Raw genomic sequence first — 16795 nt, 5'->3', positions numbered from 1 at the left:
ACACGGCTATAAGAACACTGCAAATAACAACGCAAAGTAAGATGTCAGTTTATGTATTTTGAAGAAAGTCAGTTATTGTGCTTCAGAATGGATAAAGTAAATCATATTGACTGCAACAGATGATCATGTAGTTCCACCCTTCCACTTGGTTTGTATATCTAACACACACACAAAACTGATATTTTAATGAATGGGCTGTACGTGGATGGTTCATGAAAACATTCAAGAGGGAGAGTTGCATTATAAAGTGCTTAATGTAAATGGCTTTGCTGCTGGTTCTTCACTCTATCTTCTATAATAATGATCCATTCCACAGATGTTTATACCTGGGACATGGGGCAGAACTTGAGGTGATTCTGTCCAACATAACGTACAGTGACTGGCATGTCACAACACACAACCATGCCATTTAATGAATGCTTTACACCATGTGCAAAGGTGAAAAAAGTCATTAAAAAGGGAGTGGGATGATTCTGTGTTTGAGATACATTCATCTGATGAATTTGAACCTCTTTCACACAGACCTTTTATTAGTTATCAAAGCATCATTTCCTACTTACAGACCAAAATATGTAAAAATGTAAAAAGTTGCAGTGAGGTTGCACAATATGTTTTTGTAGCTATGTGTAAAAGTAATGAACATTCTAGCTAATAGATTATTGAAGTAGCACCATTTCAAAATGAAGAGGTCTATCTCTGAAAGTCCACATTCAATTCAATGGGAGGTTTTTATTTTTTTTTAAAAATTAAGGCATAATTTAATTTTGACTCTTTCCAACTGGCTAGACTTAATGAGGACTAGTCTGCTAATCTGTAAATAAAAAAAAATGTTAAAAGAGCTCAGTTCTGAGCATGTGCTCAGATTTGCAACACCTAACGTTAGGCCCCCTGCCGCCCACTGGAATCCTCAGCGCTGAGTTAGGCACCCAGGGTCTCTATATAAAGCACAAGGAGAGTTAGGTGCTTAAGAATGGGATTTGCAGAAGCCAGCATGCTGAGCAGGGAGCCACCTAAGCTATCCAGTAGGGAATGCTGAGGAGAGGGGTCTGGCAAAACTATTAATTTAATGGGGCCAGGATTTCATTAATTAGCCCTTTTACTGACTATCTTTTGAGTCTTTAGACAGTAACATTAATGTTACATAAACATACATTGTTGTATTTTAGTTAAATACGCTGTTGTAATGTGACTTGGGAATCTTCACGATGAAAGGCACTATATGGGTATTACACATTATTATAGTATGAGAGCTGAGAGATTTAGGGTCATTCTACTTCCTACTGAAAACAATCTATGGAAGATGGAAGAAAAATCTTATTAAAACACTTCAGTGGGCAAAATATTCTTTTTTTATTAGTGCCACTCAGCTATTTGATTATAATGGGGCTAGTCCTCTTGGTCCCTGATTAATGGGTGTTAATTGAGAATTTGCAGCATAAACAATTTTCCTAACATTACAGACCCATTATAGATTTAGAAGCACATTTTAGTTACAAACGTTACCCGGAGTGCATTATCATCTTAAATGAAATTACAGGAAAGAGCAAGGTGAAGGTAATTTTCATGGAAAGCAAAACAAAGCAACTTATTAACTAAGATGCATTTATCAAATTGTCCAATTACTACAGTTGGTAGAAGCATTTAGGAAAGGTGAATTCAGAGTAGTGTGAGCAGGCAGTGCCTTCATCATTATCTTTAAATGTTGTTTCTCTGAAAAGTGACTCTGGAAAAAGTGCACCTTCTTATTCAACCAATCTGTTCCTTGTGGGTATCTAGAGTCACACATATATCCAGGGGTGAAAATGGGCCAGTACGGCGTACCGGTAAGAAGCCGGTACCAGCCCGTACCCAGCCGATGTTAAAGCTCTGCTGCTGCGGCAGCGCTTTAACGTTGCTGCCCCTTTTGCCCTACTCTCAGGGTTGCCGGCAGTGGCCGGAGCCCCGGTCCCTTTTAAATCGCCGCTGGAGCCCTGGGCTGCATGGGCCAGGCAGTGCGGATGGGCTGGCTGGGGAAGGCTGACCCCCAGCCCCACCCCTTCTACCCAAGGCCCTGCCCCTTCTGGGGGCCCAGAGCCGGCCTCCGTACCGGTAAGGATTTAGTATTACTTTCATCCCTGCATACATCTGATGACATTAACAATAAAAATAAGTTTTTACTGCCACTCCTGTTAGTCCTACAAAGCCATGCCATCTAAGATTAAGTGAACTGGAATCTCTTTCTTCAAATGCATCAGCAACAGGCTTTTTTCCTTCTTTTTCTGGCCTACAGATTGCAAATGATTCTTTTGGGTGGGGAGCTTGCTACTGCAATACATGCTTTGGTCACCTTAGTCAAAATGCTCAAAGGTAGTTGGGCACCTAATTACCCTGGAGAATCTGGGCCTTTGTGATTACACTGATACTACCACAATGCATCCTACATGAGCATTCATCTTAAAATAATTAAGAAACTGAATCTGGGGTAGATGTAGTAAAATAACAGGATATTCACTGGCTGCTTGTAGGCTCTGGGTGAAGTTTAAGGTATTGATTTTGACCTATAAAGCCCCAAACACCTGAATATGTTTGCCTGAGAGACTGTCTCTTCCCCTGTGCTATACTGCTGTGGTCAGCAGAGGTGCGTGAGCTGGAGTCCCCTCAGTAGAAAAGAAGGATGGCAACATATTATTTAATTAGCTTTGGAATTCATTCCTCATAGTGGTCTGAAAAAGCCTGCACCTGATGCCATGCAGGGCATACTGCAAGGCCCAACTCCCAGTGTTTTGAGGAGGGAGAGGTATGATGAGGGCTGGTATTTGTGGCTATGGCAGAGTACTGACGGTATTTTTTTTGGATATGATAGTTATCTCTGGTGGATTATTGCCAGATTGTGGGGGCCCTGATTTTCTTTTTTTTTTTGGTCATTACATGTTTAAAGTATGCCAAAGTTCTTATTCTTTTAGTTATAAACCAAACAAAAATAAATAAATCAACTGAACTGTTAACCAAGTTCCACTGGAACTTAGATTTTTTGGGGGGCTCCAGCTTCTGTGGTATCTGTGAAGCTGGCTGACCAGGTGCCAGCTCTTTCATTGCTGGAAACCAGTCTGTTTCAGCTGTGTGTTCGTATGGTTAAGGTGGGTATCGGACTTATAACAGTGTGTTTAGTGTTTCTTTAGTGATAATTTCTTTATCACATGCTATAAGATAATATTTAAGTTTTTGCTTTGTAACTGTACAAATTGTTTGCTTGGAAACTGAACCTAGTCAGGAAGGATTGTTTCCTGCCCATCAAAAAGGACTATCAAAACTAAATGGGCCATTGTGGAACATCACAATACAAAGATTTTGTTAATTGCCCCTTACATTCATGAAAAGGCTATGTGAAAAATGGCTCGTCTCATCAGCTTGAATTCTGAAAGAAGGAAATAAAAATAGCTGACAAGAATATTTTTAATCTCTTTTGCTGTTTGGACTCTCACAGAGCTGGAGCTATGAAACAGAAGTAGAGATCTCCAGGGTCAACCTGGGTTAGCAATAAAAGACATTCAAAGGTGACAGATTACTACAACTCTGTCACCTTTGAAAACCATAGACTGTAGCTTATTTGTGTATATATGTTTGCCTTGTAATAACTCTCTAATTTCTTTTCTTAGTTAATAAATCCTTAGTTTACTATAGGGTTGGCTACAAGTGTTGTTTTTGATGTGAGATCTAAGGTACAAATTGACCTAAGGTAAGTGACTGGTCCTTTGGGACTGGGAATAACCTGCATACTTTGTGATCTTTGGTGTATAGCAACCACCTACACTAAATCCAGATTGCCCAGGTGACAAGATAGACTGGAATGCCCAAGGGGACTGTCTGTGACTCCAAGGTAAGACTTGTTATAGTGCTGTAGGAGTTCATACTTCTTACTGGGTTGATGAAATGTAATTATAGAACATACAACCAGCTTGGGGTCTCTGCCCTGATTCTTGACAGTCTTCCCTGAGGTTGCCACTTACGATCGTGACACTCCTGACAGCATGACAGTGTCTATGATTAAGGCTGTGAGTTTGTCCATGACTTTTGCACTGCGTCCCTCCTTCCCCAGCAGCAGCAAGAGTTTTGGTGTGGGAGGAGGCAGGGGGTTGGGGCATGGGATGAGGTGAAGTGGGCTCTGGGCAGCGCTTACCTCGGGGGGGCTCCCCGAAAGCGGCAACATCCCCCTCACTCAGCTCCTAGGCGGAGGCATGGCCAAGAAGCTCTGTGCGCTGCCTCTGCCTGCAGGCACCGCCCCTGCAGCTCTCACAGGCCACAATTCCCAGCCAGTGGGAGCTGGCGCTCGGGGCAGAGGCAGTGCACAGAGCTGCCTAGCCACACCTCTGCCTAGGAGCTGAGCGAGGGAGATGTCACCACTTCCAGGGAGGTGCAGAGACAGGTAGGAAGCCTGCCAACCCCCTCCCCCCCCCAGCACCTGTGGCACCCCTGGTCTGCCCCCTGCAAGATTTAGGGCTATATAGTAGAAGTCATGGGCCCTGAATTTTTGTTTACTGCTCGTGACCGGTCCATGACTTTTACTAAAAATACTCGTGACTAAAATGTAGCTTTATCATAGAATATCAGGGTTGGAAGGGACCTCAGGAGGTCATCTACTCCAACTGCCTGCTCAAAGCAGGACCAATCCCCAGACAGATTTTTGTCCCAGATCCCTAAATGGCTCCCTCAAGGATTGAATTTACAACCCTGGGTTTAGCAAGCTAATACTCAAACTACTGAGCTATCCCTCCCACCCATGCCCTATGACAGGCAGATGAAACCATTTACACCTGTGTAATCCCACACACGGCAGTAACTAAGGCCCTATCTGGCCTGCAGAAACTATATTTTGGGTGAAGCAGCTAACACTATCTATAGTGAAAGTTGCCTGATATTTCCCATTATAAGACCCTATTTGCTATAGTTTATAACTTTGCCAAACTAGGGATTAGGGAAAAATAAATTGTTTTGCCTTTGTTAACAAATTGATTGCAAGATTTTTTTTTAAAAAGATTTTTGATTGCTTTGGAACTGGGACTTGAAATTTGGCACTGGTGTCAGAAATGTGCCTTTTGCTGCTCCTGTGGAAAATATGCTTACATTTGGCCAAGTCTGGCCTTTGAAAAATCTTATTTTCACATATGCTCAGTTCACATCTGACCTGTTAAAGTTTGGCAGTTAAATTTTCTGAATATTCTGTCCGTACTGAGCATGCTCCATGGTCTCACAATTCCTGCATGCCGACCAGGCTGTGCATATGCCATGCCTGCAGAGCGGAGTCACTGAGCATATTCCATTCAAGGACTTTCCCCACAATTGCTTCACTGAGCTGCTTTTGTGTCAGATGTGACAGATATTGCAACCACTAGCAGTATTTGGGGTCCATATTGTATTAATGTATTTTATGTTTAAAGTATGAAAACCTCAAAAAGTCATTAGATTGAGATGGGCCAGGCAGTATGAGCTGTAGAAATATGCATAGCTCTTTGTATCAATACAGGTGATGTGTATTTGTGTGTTCCTGGCTCACTGTGTGTGTGGGGAGGTTGTGCAGAATCTGGAATCACTAGGGAGTGATTTCTGCAAAATGCTCTGTAGATTTCCAGCCTTTGAATCTGACCTCCTGCGAATAAGGGGAGGGACTGGTTGTATCTGTTTTCAGTAGGCTCAGGGACAAAGCAGGACTTTTGGTATAAAAGGCTGAGTTCAAACAGAGTCAGGGTTTTTCTTTTGATTCAGCAAATGGATAGGACCTTCTGTCCAAGAAAATGCTCCAACTCTTGCTCAGCAGCTGGAAGGGATGTTGGCCTATCAGACTCCCCATGTGGAAGATGGCTGATTTCTGGTATGTTTGTTAGCAACTCTCTCCTCCCTCCCCGTGCCTCCTGCCTGCAGCAATTAGCTGTTTCGTGGAGTTCAGGAGATTGAAAGGGGGGGAGGGGGGATGATCAAGGATACAGCACACTCGGGGGGGAGAGTGGGGGTGGGCCTGGGGCAGAGCCGGGGGTTTGAGCACACCCCCCCCCAGCACCTTGGAAAGAACAGCAAGAGGAGCAGCCAGACGATCCGCCCTCTTTCACCCTCTGACTCCACCACCTCAACCAAGCTTCACAATCATCATTGCTGAGTACAATATTACATTGTTTAAAACTTATACTGTATATGTATATAGTCTGGCAAAAAAAAATTCCCTGGAACCTACCTCCCCCCCCCTCTTTACATTAATTCTTATGGGAAAATTAGATTAGCTTAAAGTCACATTTTTCAAGAATGTAACTGCAATGTTAAACGAGGAGTTACTGTCCAGGAAAGGGAGGAGTCTGGGGAATAATTAGGGATGGAGAACTGGAGCAGAGGAAGAGAAGCTGGGGTCGGGGCAGAGAGAAGCAGATGCGGGTGGGGGAGGGAGGACAAGAGTTAAGGAAGATAGACACAAGCGTATGGTAAATGGGAGCAGAAACGTCTCTAATAACTTAAGTACACTACCTTCCAGAAACTAGAATTCAGACCAGGAGTTCTCAGGCTCTGCACTCTTCTGCTCCCAGCAAATAGCTCTGAAACTATCTGGCACAGTGAATGTCTAAAGTCCCACCAATGCCTGATCTAATGTGCAGAATTTATGCCTCCTGCAGATTTCTTTGCTTCCCCAGAGAAAAATGACTTTCTGACGGGGAAGCAAAGGGAAGTCAGAAGAGTGGTTATGCACCCATCCCCAGTAGTATGTTTCGGATGCCCAGGGCAGCTGGCAGAGAGGTAAATCACTGTGATGCAGGAAGGGGGACTGGGGAAGACCCAGCTGGTGGCTCCTACCCTGCACTGGGTTCAGTTGCTAGTCCCGGCTGGGCTGGAGAGGACGGGACTTCCTCTTCCCCTGCACATTATCCGGGGCTGAGTCAGACCTACCCCCAGATTTCTCCCATAGCTGCAGGAAACTCTGAAAACTATCCCCCCATGCTTTCTGCACCCATCAATCCTCAGCTGCAGGGAGAGGGATCCCTGTTCAGGGAGCTGCTCCCTCATCTGCCCAACCCCCATGCATCTAGTCCCCTTCAAACCCAGACCCTCCTGCCGAGCCTCACCCCACCACACACTCAGAACCCTCCCGATGAGCCTCACTCCCCCTGCACCTGGACCACCCTGACAAGCCACCCGCACCCGGATCCCCACACCACCGAGCCCCAACCAGCTGCACCTGGATCTCCACCCCACTGAGCCCCACTCCCCCAGCGTCTAGACCCACCCACTGATTCCCCCACACTGAGACCCACCTGCCAAGCTCTATCCCCCCCACACCCAGACCCCCCCACTGAGCCCCAACCACCTTCACCTGGACCCCATTGCAGAGTCCCATTACTATTGCATTCAGAACCCCCCAACAAGCCCCTGTACAACCAGATCCCCCTGCAACTAGACACCCCACTAAGCCGCCTGTACCCAGATTGCCGCACACAGAACCCTCTCAACCCACACCTGGATCCCGCCCCCCACATACACTTGCATCCTGCCTGCCCACACCTGGTGCACCTGGCATGGAGGGGCAAGGCCCAGGAGTGTTTCTGGGGGAGATCCGGTCCTTGTGCTGTGTCAGGGTTGTGTGCAGCATCACTGCTGAGTCTGTGTCCCGGGGGGGGGGAACTGCACAGTGATCTCCCACCTCTGTGCAGACAGTGGCCTGTGCTCCCCAGTGCCATGCTGAAGACTCCACATTTATTTGACAAATAAAATTTGCAGAATTTTAAAATATTGTGTGGAGATTTTTTAATTTTTTGGCGCAGAACGCCCTCAGGAGTAACATATGCAGCCTACTACTGGTATCAGTTAATCTGGTAACAGAGTGCAAATGGTTTGTGCTGTGTATTTAAAAGATTAGACCCTGCTGATTACCTAAGCTAGTGGCCAATCAGGTTCCACATGATGAATTTTTGTTTGTTCTGATTTTTTTTAAAAATAGGAAATTATATGAAAAAATCTTACATTAAAAAAACATTATTAAAGTTGCAAAGCCAAGCACTCAAAAGTTAGGAAATTCCAGAATTAAGGTTGTCCATCAGTGAAGAGATGGTAATTCAACTTCCCCCCCTTCTTATTCAATGTGTGGCCCCAGGCCTTCTGAATACAACATTATTCATTACCTCATAGAAGCTTTCATCAACATATCTGAGTGCTTCACAGTTAAGTGGCCAATTGTGAACATTTTGGTTTAAGTGACTTGCCCAGAATCACACAGAAACTCCACAGGAGAGAACCCAATTCTCCATGGCAAAATTCAATTTCTTTAACCATAAGGCTACCCTTTCTCTTCCTGAAATCACTGCCTCACTCACTACACACTATCTTCTGTAATATCAGGGCATATTTTATCAAAAATGATAGAGCAGTCATAGTAAATTTAGTAGAAGTTATGATCTATGATTTTTGATAAAAAATGTCCTGACAAGTGAGGGAGCACCAAACACTTGCAGCAGCACCCTCCCCACCCCCGGTACCACAATCCTAATCCTGTTTAGTGAAGAGGATGGGTTTGGCAGGCTGGCAAGCAAGCCCACCCTGTACTCACTCCGGCCTTCTGTGTCCCTTGGGGAAGAGTGTGGGGGTTGAGAGCAAGCCCACCGTGCACTTACCCTGGGCACAAGCAATGGCAGGTCATGACCGGGAGGCAGCCGGGCCAAATTTGAATGAGTACGGCTGTGATCCTGTGTCCCAAGTTGCAATGTCCAGAGAGGGGAGCTGGGCCTGGCCCTGTGGGACACAGAAGCTGCCATTTTGGGATAGGTTCTTGCTCTCCAACACACACTCCCCCGGGGCATCACCTCTGCAGTGGGCTCGTGACCCACCTAGAGCCTTCCTGGAGGAAGTCATAGACAGAGAAGTCGCAGAGAAATCACGGTACCCATGGCTTTTTCTGCATCATGACAAACCTGTAGCCCTCCATATGAGGAAGGGGGTCCTACAAACAACAGTCTCATTCAAGATACAGTCCTGATTCATCCTGAGAGCAGTCAATCCTGTGCATTGAATGAGGTAGGGTTCCTACTGTAAAAATATGTGAACATGTAATTATTACTATGTTAATTCATATGCACAGTCAGCCATATTTTTGATATTTCTTAGTTTTGAGCACTTGACTTTTCAATTTTATTGTTGTCTACATGTAGTTGTTGGATGTAGCTTTTACTAATAATTATGTATGAGAAGGAAAGAACTCAGCTTAGATCTCTGATCATAGGTTAAGACTGCAGGATTGGCAAGTTTTTACATGTAAACTAAGAACATTTGTTATGGAAATCATTGATAAATAACACATAATTGAACCACACAATGCCATTTTGCAGTGTCGCTTTTTAGAACCCATGTACTTTAAAACATACTAAAGCTGTATGGATTGCGTCTTGTAACCCATTCTTAGACTAACAGTGTAAACAAACCTATTTGTCTATCTGAGGACTTGCTTCCAATCATTTTGTTATTTGTGTGTGACATGACTGTCAACATACACTTCCATTGAGAACTTACTCAAAATTGTTTTCTTAAAACTACAGACAACCTGATGGGATTGTTACACATGAAAATTAAGTGTGGTCCTTGAGTTTCTAGCAATTAGGTGCAGTATACAACTTATTCAACTGAGCAAATATTGGACACCTGCAATGGAGAATACAATTCATAACTACTAACCAAATTTTTGCAAATACATCCCCCTATTTCACCCTGAAGTGATAGTTAATATTTAAAGGAGCCTGTACCCTTCAGTTAGAGAAGTATTGAGCTTGCTCTTATCTGTTCACTAATAGGATCTGATATCATCAATAACTGTCACCTCCAGTTCCTCCAAGGACATATACTCAATGTGTGCCTCTCTGCCTCTGAGAACAATTTACGTGTGCAGACTAGCTACATTATGCTCTAATGAATCAATGGACCAACTGAAACAATAATTATCAAAGGTGGCAAAAGAGCCACTTCTAGTTCTGTGGAGCTGCTTCTGTCACTCTGATTTCGGTGTCAGAAAGTCCTGGTTATTATTTCTTCATCTCACTTACTCATCTACTGTGACAGATGACTGTACTGAGCCAGAGCAAGTAGACATGGAATACAGCCACAGGAGCATAATGCTTTATTCTCTTTTTCCATGTTTATCCCCATCTGTTGTTACCCCTGATCATTAATTATTTCTATTTTCACTCCTTATTACTAAGTTCCTTTGTTCTTTCTCTTTACCCCTCCTCTGTCTTTTCAATTACTAATGTAAGGTGCACTTATCTATGAAATCAGAAAATAAAAGAACAAACCCAAATATTTCACTAGCAGTCCCATCAATTTAGGATATAACTACACTTAATTTCCCAGTTGTATATAAGGCTTTGTACCAATTCTTAGGAGGATGTGGAGAGGTGTCGTAGACATGGGGACTTAGGGCCAAAACGTGGATTCCTGTAGAAGGCCTAAGGAATCAAGTTTTGAGCAGAGGAACTTCAAGGTGCAAACGGAATCTTCCCCCAGTGTATGAATCACAAGTGCAGCAGCTATTAGAACAATGCCCTTGAAAAAGTTGCTGCATAGTGCTGTTCCTTAGCCTGCAGGGAGCGTAATGTCTCTCTGAGTGGCCTATTCTACTTTCTGATGTGGAATGGTGGACGCGCCACTGCTTTTTGGGTTTTGTGCATCTATGTAAGGAAAGGCAGCAGACTCTACCATCAGTTGTAGAAGAATGTGAATATGAGATGTAAATATACTTTTGAGCATTGATTCCATCAATGGCCTGAATCATCCTCTCGTTCAATTCTTCTTCAAATCTTTTCTTCTGTGATTTTGTTCTGTAATGAAAAAAGATGAGATATTATCATTGGATCTTGATTGGAAAACTGGGCTATAGTCACCAAAATGAAATTCAACAAAGACAAATGAAAGGTGCTACAGTTAGGGAAGTAAAACCAAATGTACAAATACAAAATGGGAGAAAACTGGCTTGACAGCAGCACTGCTGAGAAGGATCTGGGAGTTGTGATGGATCACAACCTCAACATGAGTCAGCAATGTGATGCTATTGCAAAAAAAAAGTTGCATTAACAGAGGCACAGCATGCAAGTCACAGGAGGTGATAGTACCACTCTACTCAGCGCTGGTTAGGCCTCAGCTGGAGTACTGCATCCAATTTTGGTCATCAATGTTTAGAAAGGATGTAGATAAAATGGAAAGAATTTAGAGGTGAGCAACAAAGACGATCAAAGGGATGGAATGCAAGCCATATGAGCAAAGGCTGAAGGAACAGGGTATGTTTAGTTTGGAAAAGAGGAGATTAAGAAGGGATATGATAGCTGTCTTCAGCTACTTGAAAGGCTACTATAAAAAAGGTGCAGGAAAGTTGTTCTCTTTTGCCACAGAGGGCAGGACAAGAGGCAGTGGGTTCAAACTACAGCATAGCAGATTTAGATTAAATTTCAGGAAAACTTCCTAAGAGTAGGACAATGGAACAGACTGTCTCCTGAGGCCATGGAAGTTTCTTCACTGGAGGTTTTTAAAAGGAGGCTGGATAGCCACCTGTCTTGGATAGTTTAGACACAACAAATCTTGTATCTTGGCCGGGGTTTAGGCTAGATGACCCTTGCAGTCCCTTCTAACCCTATGATTCTATGACAATCCATCCCACAAAGAACATACTATCTAAAAGCAAAATATAAGGTGGTGCTTTAAAAATAAAACAAAACACACTTGCAAAAAATTAGAGTTGAGGAAATTTCAGTTAAAGGAAAGTGCTCACCTTGGTAATGTAATGAATTTATAAAAAAGAATTTCATATTCTCAGCTCCTTAAAAATATCCATATTTGCTGCAGCTATTTTTGGTAATATTTGTCTGCGTTGTGTGAATACGTAAGAACATGCCAGTCACATTCATAGGAACACTTTTTTATGGCCTGAATAGAGGATCTAGAACTTTCCAGTAGCGGGTTTGGAAATAATCGTTTTCAAAACTTTATTTTCAAATATATATCAGGTTTCTCTTTATATAGTCTCTAAAACTACTATAATGAACAAAAAGGTTCATTTTATTTTAAGTTAGCTGGGCATGGAATGGACATAATGTCTGCATGTATGGGACTCTCTTCTGTTACACCAGGTTTCACTTGTTGTTCACTTCAGAAGTTGTGCTCTCCTAAAACCTGGAGCATCTCAAATATCTCCAGATTTTCTCTCCATCCTTTCAAGATTAATATCCAAAATTTAAGATATAGGTAGTACCTCAGATTTGAACTACCTGAACTCCTAGAGTTTATGATAACTCACAGATTTGAATTTTGGCAAGGTTAACTCAAGCCCTTCCTCCTTCTGAGCCATGACTTTTGGATTAGTTCTTAATAACTGAGGATCTACAGGATGGTTCAATGGATAAGATAGCGTAGGTTCGTAGAGTAGTTTATATAGAACCCTATTACTTTTCCACTGAATGCAACTGATTTCAAGACTATTGAAATGTATCACTGATTTCATGACTATTAGGTATGTGTCAAGTGTCTATCACCTATTTCTTACAAGTAGTCCAGGATAACAACAGACACTTGTCCAATCTTATCTAACCCTATCTAGCAAATAACTAAGAAGATGGGATTTCAAAAGAGCTGAGCACTCACCTAACTGTTCCCTTTGACCTCACTGGGAGTGGTTGGGTGATCAGCTCTTTTGAGAATCACTACTTATTCAAGTGCCTTAATATGGATATAGGAGCCTGATTTTAGGTTCCTATTTGTGAAAATCTTGGCCATAAGCTATATTATATTTTCAGGCCAAGTTATACAATCATCATTTTTTGTTGAACCTTTGGAGTCTATTTTAGAGTACAATTAAAGAATAAGAAAACAAAAGCATTTCCAGCATTTGAAAGAATTTCATTCTTTGAAAATACCACAATAAAATGGTTCACTCTTTCACTACAGTGCTGACATACACGATTTTCACATTCTGTGCAAATTGAAACATAACTAATCTACTATAGCCTTAAAGCCAGGATGTGTTTGTCAGGTCTCGTAGGATCAGCGAAAGGTTGGTCTTCCTATGGGATCCAGAACTGCTGTTGAATAGGACTACCTGGCTTCCTGTCAACCTTTGGATAACGTACGATATATATGCAGGGCAGGGACATTGGAAGAGAATAAAGAGAGACCACAGATAGGATGAATTACCACCTTAGGCAAAGGGAATGAAAATGTTAGTTTTGAATGGAATGGTTCTTTTAAAACAATTTATGGTACTTGTGATATCACTTATAGCAATGAAGAAAATATGTTATTTACAGTTTAGCTTTCTCAGGTTCTTAAAAAGATGAAATACAGCTCTAATTTTCTTGCAATACCATGCTAATTTTATTTAAAAAAAAACAGCCATACTCCTTTCTTTTTTAAAAGAACTTTTTCAGTTCACCTACATCCATTTCTTCTCAATCTTTCCTACTAACGGAAAGTTCAGCCATGAAAAATGACAAGATGAACTTTATCATGTGAATTTATAATCATTTGTCCGGCAGTAACACAGAATATGACACAAACCAGCACTTGAACCACAATAATATTTTCTGAAGATACTTTATGAAGTAAGTAACACTCAAAAAACTAATTGTCAATTGAAAAAACCCTTACCAGCACCCCCACTAGGGGACAATGAGGCAGCTTCACTTTCAAATGATCCACACTGTACTTCAATGCAACTTTCTATAGGGTTAATGCTGTTTGTTGGCAGATGTGCATCCATAATTAATAAGCACCACTTTAAAATATATCTAGTTTTACATCCAATCTCTTTGTTGGAAGGACTTGCTCTAAAAATCATATTTTGGGAAAAAATGGCTCTTAGTGGTAAAAGTGCTGTATCTATGGTACTTTATGTGAATAAATTTATACATACCTTTCTCTGCAACGCTGGAAATGATACTGACCCATTGGCACATCCTAAAAAAAAAGGGGGGGGGGGACCTGTATTAAATGTAGAACATTCTGAAAATATTCCTCATGTTGAAAATAGTTGTTAGACTATAGTGATGCAAAATTTGTCAAGAAGAAAACTCTGCAAATACATTAGTGCTAATTAATCTGTTACCAGATCAATATATGAAGTTTTCAAACGGGTGTTAATAAGTAGAAGCCTTTTCACATAATAAGTTTCAATGAAGCAGAAAAGGGGAATGATTTGGAAAATATGATTAGGCAACAAGCTTCAATGTAAATATTAATTTGTTAATATGATTTGGTTGGATCCAAAAAGCTTTTTCCCTATAAGTTTTACTACTTCGGAACCTAATCATGATCCCACTGAAATCAATGCCAAAATTCCCATTGCTTCCAATGGGAGCTAGGGTTATTCAGTGCCTTTGAAAATTAAGTAACATCTGATTAGGTTCCCAAATATAGATTATGACCATTATTTTAAAATGACGATGATTGCTGACAGCAACCATTATTTTGTGACTAAATATTAGTTTCATGCTTTTTATGGTTAACATGTTGCATTCAGGGCCGGCTCCAGGCACCAGCGAAGGAAGCAGGTGCCTGGGGTGGCCAATAGAAAGGGGCGGCACTCCGTCCGTTATTGGGGCGGCAAATCCGGGTCTTCGGCGGCAATTCGGCGGTGGGTCCTTCACTCCCTCTCTTCCTCTTCGGCGGCACCTCAATCGTTTTTTTTTTTTCCCTTCGCCGCTTGGGGCGGCAAAAAAGCTGGAGCCGGCCCTGGTTGCATTAACTTTATATTTTTGCTTTGATGTACTGAACTTACTGATCAAAAATCTTGAGTTAATGAGAAGTTACAGGGTTCAACCCTTCATTCTTGGTGCAAGGAATATGGGATTGAATTCAAATGTTGAGTACAACCAGAATTTCCTTTTTTTCTTATTTTTTTTTGCTTTTTCAGTAGTAGATGATAGTGATGTGCAGTAATAACAGAGACATTGGGACTGAATGATCAGAAAAAAAATCTCTTATCTAATAAGGGTGCAGAATTTAATGGTGTGCTATAGAACTATTGACCCAAATCCTCATCTATGGTTGAGGAGCCCACAATGAAGCTTGGAAAGGCAGATGCTGCTGACTTGTGTACTCCAGGATAACTTAGAGCAGTTGAAGGGCACAGGAAAGCCCTGGCCATGCTGCCTTTTCCCCAACTATGCCTATACTGCAGTGAGAGAATATACCTCTCAGAGAATCTCTCTATACTGGTGTTCTCCTGTGGCTGTCTAGCACTGGCTTTTAATCCAGAAACTGCCTGCACGGTGGTGCAAAGTAACCACACTATACCCTGGGGTTGAGTCCATAGGCCTAGAAGGCCCAAGTTCGCTCTCCAATGTGCACACACATTCCTGTTGATTTCAGTGGGATTTCAGACTTGCACTGATAGTAGAATTTGGCCCTTTCAAATCTGATCCAAAGCCCATTAAGTCAATGGAAAGACTCTCATTGACTTCAGTGGGCACTGGATCTGGCCTTTAAAACTGGATCTCAAAAGAGAAACAAAATACAGATGCATACGTTTTTTTTTAAACAGGAAATAGTAGTTTTTTGCACTGTTCTTGTTCTTGTGTCTGTCCCAGCATATTAGAGAGACAAGGTGGGTAGGTAATATATTTTATTGGACCACGTTACCTGAAGAAGAGGTCCATCTAAGTTCAAAATCTTGTCTTTTTCACTAATAGAATTTGGTCCAATAAAAGATTTTACCTCATCCCATCTTGTCTCAGGAAATAATAGAACATTTAATACCAAAGAGTTAATTTTTCTTTCAAAATAGCTACATAGTTTGAAATGACATAAATAGGCCCATACTGTGGTACTAATCTTGCCATTTTCAGTGGTCATGCTGTCCCTGTGGTGTAAGTGTGCAAATGGCTTGGCTGCACCCCAAGATTCCAGGTACCGGGTCATGCGGACAGAGGCTCTCATTTTAGCTCCATCTAAGGTATGCCGGGGTCTGAAGTGGTGCTGAGGACTTCGCCTTTCTCCCTGAGCGGAAAAAAAAGATGAATATTTATAGATGATTTAATATAGTACATGGTTAAATCCTGTTGTAAACCACACGAGTGCGCTCACAGACACGCAAACATATGTGCATTCTCTCATGCTTTTATATGGTACTATATATCCATACATTTAACTATAACTGAGAGGTGCTGATAGCATGCAATTCCCCGTGGCTCCAATGGGAGTTGCAGAGTTCATTTCTTCTCAGGATCTGGCCATTACTGTATATATCAAACAGAAGGTTTCTGTTCCAATCCAGGTAATATTTGTATAGTACTTCTTGGCAACACTATCATTGTTGTCAAAATTGTCAAAATCATTGTTCTCTGAGTAACATTTTGTGTACAAGTGTGTAATAAAAGAATATAATCTTTTTAAAAATAGAACTATGGTTGACAGCATAAACGCAAGTACTACTAACCTTGGGATTGATTACAAAGTAGGTTTTAACATTATGCTCCTTCAGATATGGGTCCCTTACATCTCCATCCCCTTCTTCCACTTTGTATGCTCCATTCAAATGTGCCAAAGTGACTGAAGTAATGTGAACACGGCTGAAATTATGGAACATTAGAAATATTAATGTATAGCATTATTTTTAACTGAAAACAAAAAAATTCAACAGTTTTCCTATATAGATTTTTGTAAATGAAAGATACAATAATTAAGGGTGCCATTTTCAAAAGTTCTTATGTGCACAAATCAGGTAGAAAGCAACAAATCTGGGGTTTTCCGTATAAAAAGTATCAGCTTGAATCATACCTTCCCTCAGGAAAACAACTAAAACATATTATTGATA

At 41.7% G+C, this 16795-nt stretch overlaps 1 protein-coding gene across 1 annotated transcript in view; it reads right to left on the bottom strand.

Moving 5' to 3' along the window:
• The window catches only part of ADCY2 (adenylate cyclase 2), a 480497-nt gene that overhangs the window by 106145 nt on the left and 357557 nt on the right, over positions 1–16795 (bottom strand). The window contains exons 9-12 of the mRNA XM_026659125.1: positions 16418–16550; positions 15802–15978; positions 13895–13938; positions 10734–10814 (exon numbers count right to left, since the gene is read on the bottom strand). Coding sequence (XP_026514910.1) covers positions 10734–10814; positions 13895–13938; positions 15802–15978; positions 16418–16550 — 435 coding nt within the window. The remainder of the gene's footprint in view (positions 1–10733; positions 10815–13894; positions 13939–15801; positions 15979–16417; positions 16551–16795) is intronic.

The sequence above is a fragment of the Terrapene carolina genome, unplaced genomic scaffold, assembly GCF_002925995.2.
Source record: "Terrapene carolina triunguis isolate 2854851 unplaced genomic scaffold, T_m_triunguis-2.0 Scaffold580, whole genome shotgun sequence".
NCBI lineage: Eukaryota > Metazoa > Chordata > Testudines > Emydidae > Terrapene > Terrapene triunguis.
This window is presented reverse-complemented; position numbering and strand designations above follow the sequence as displayed.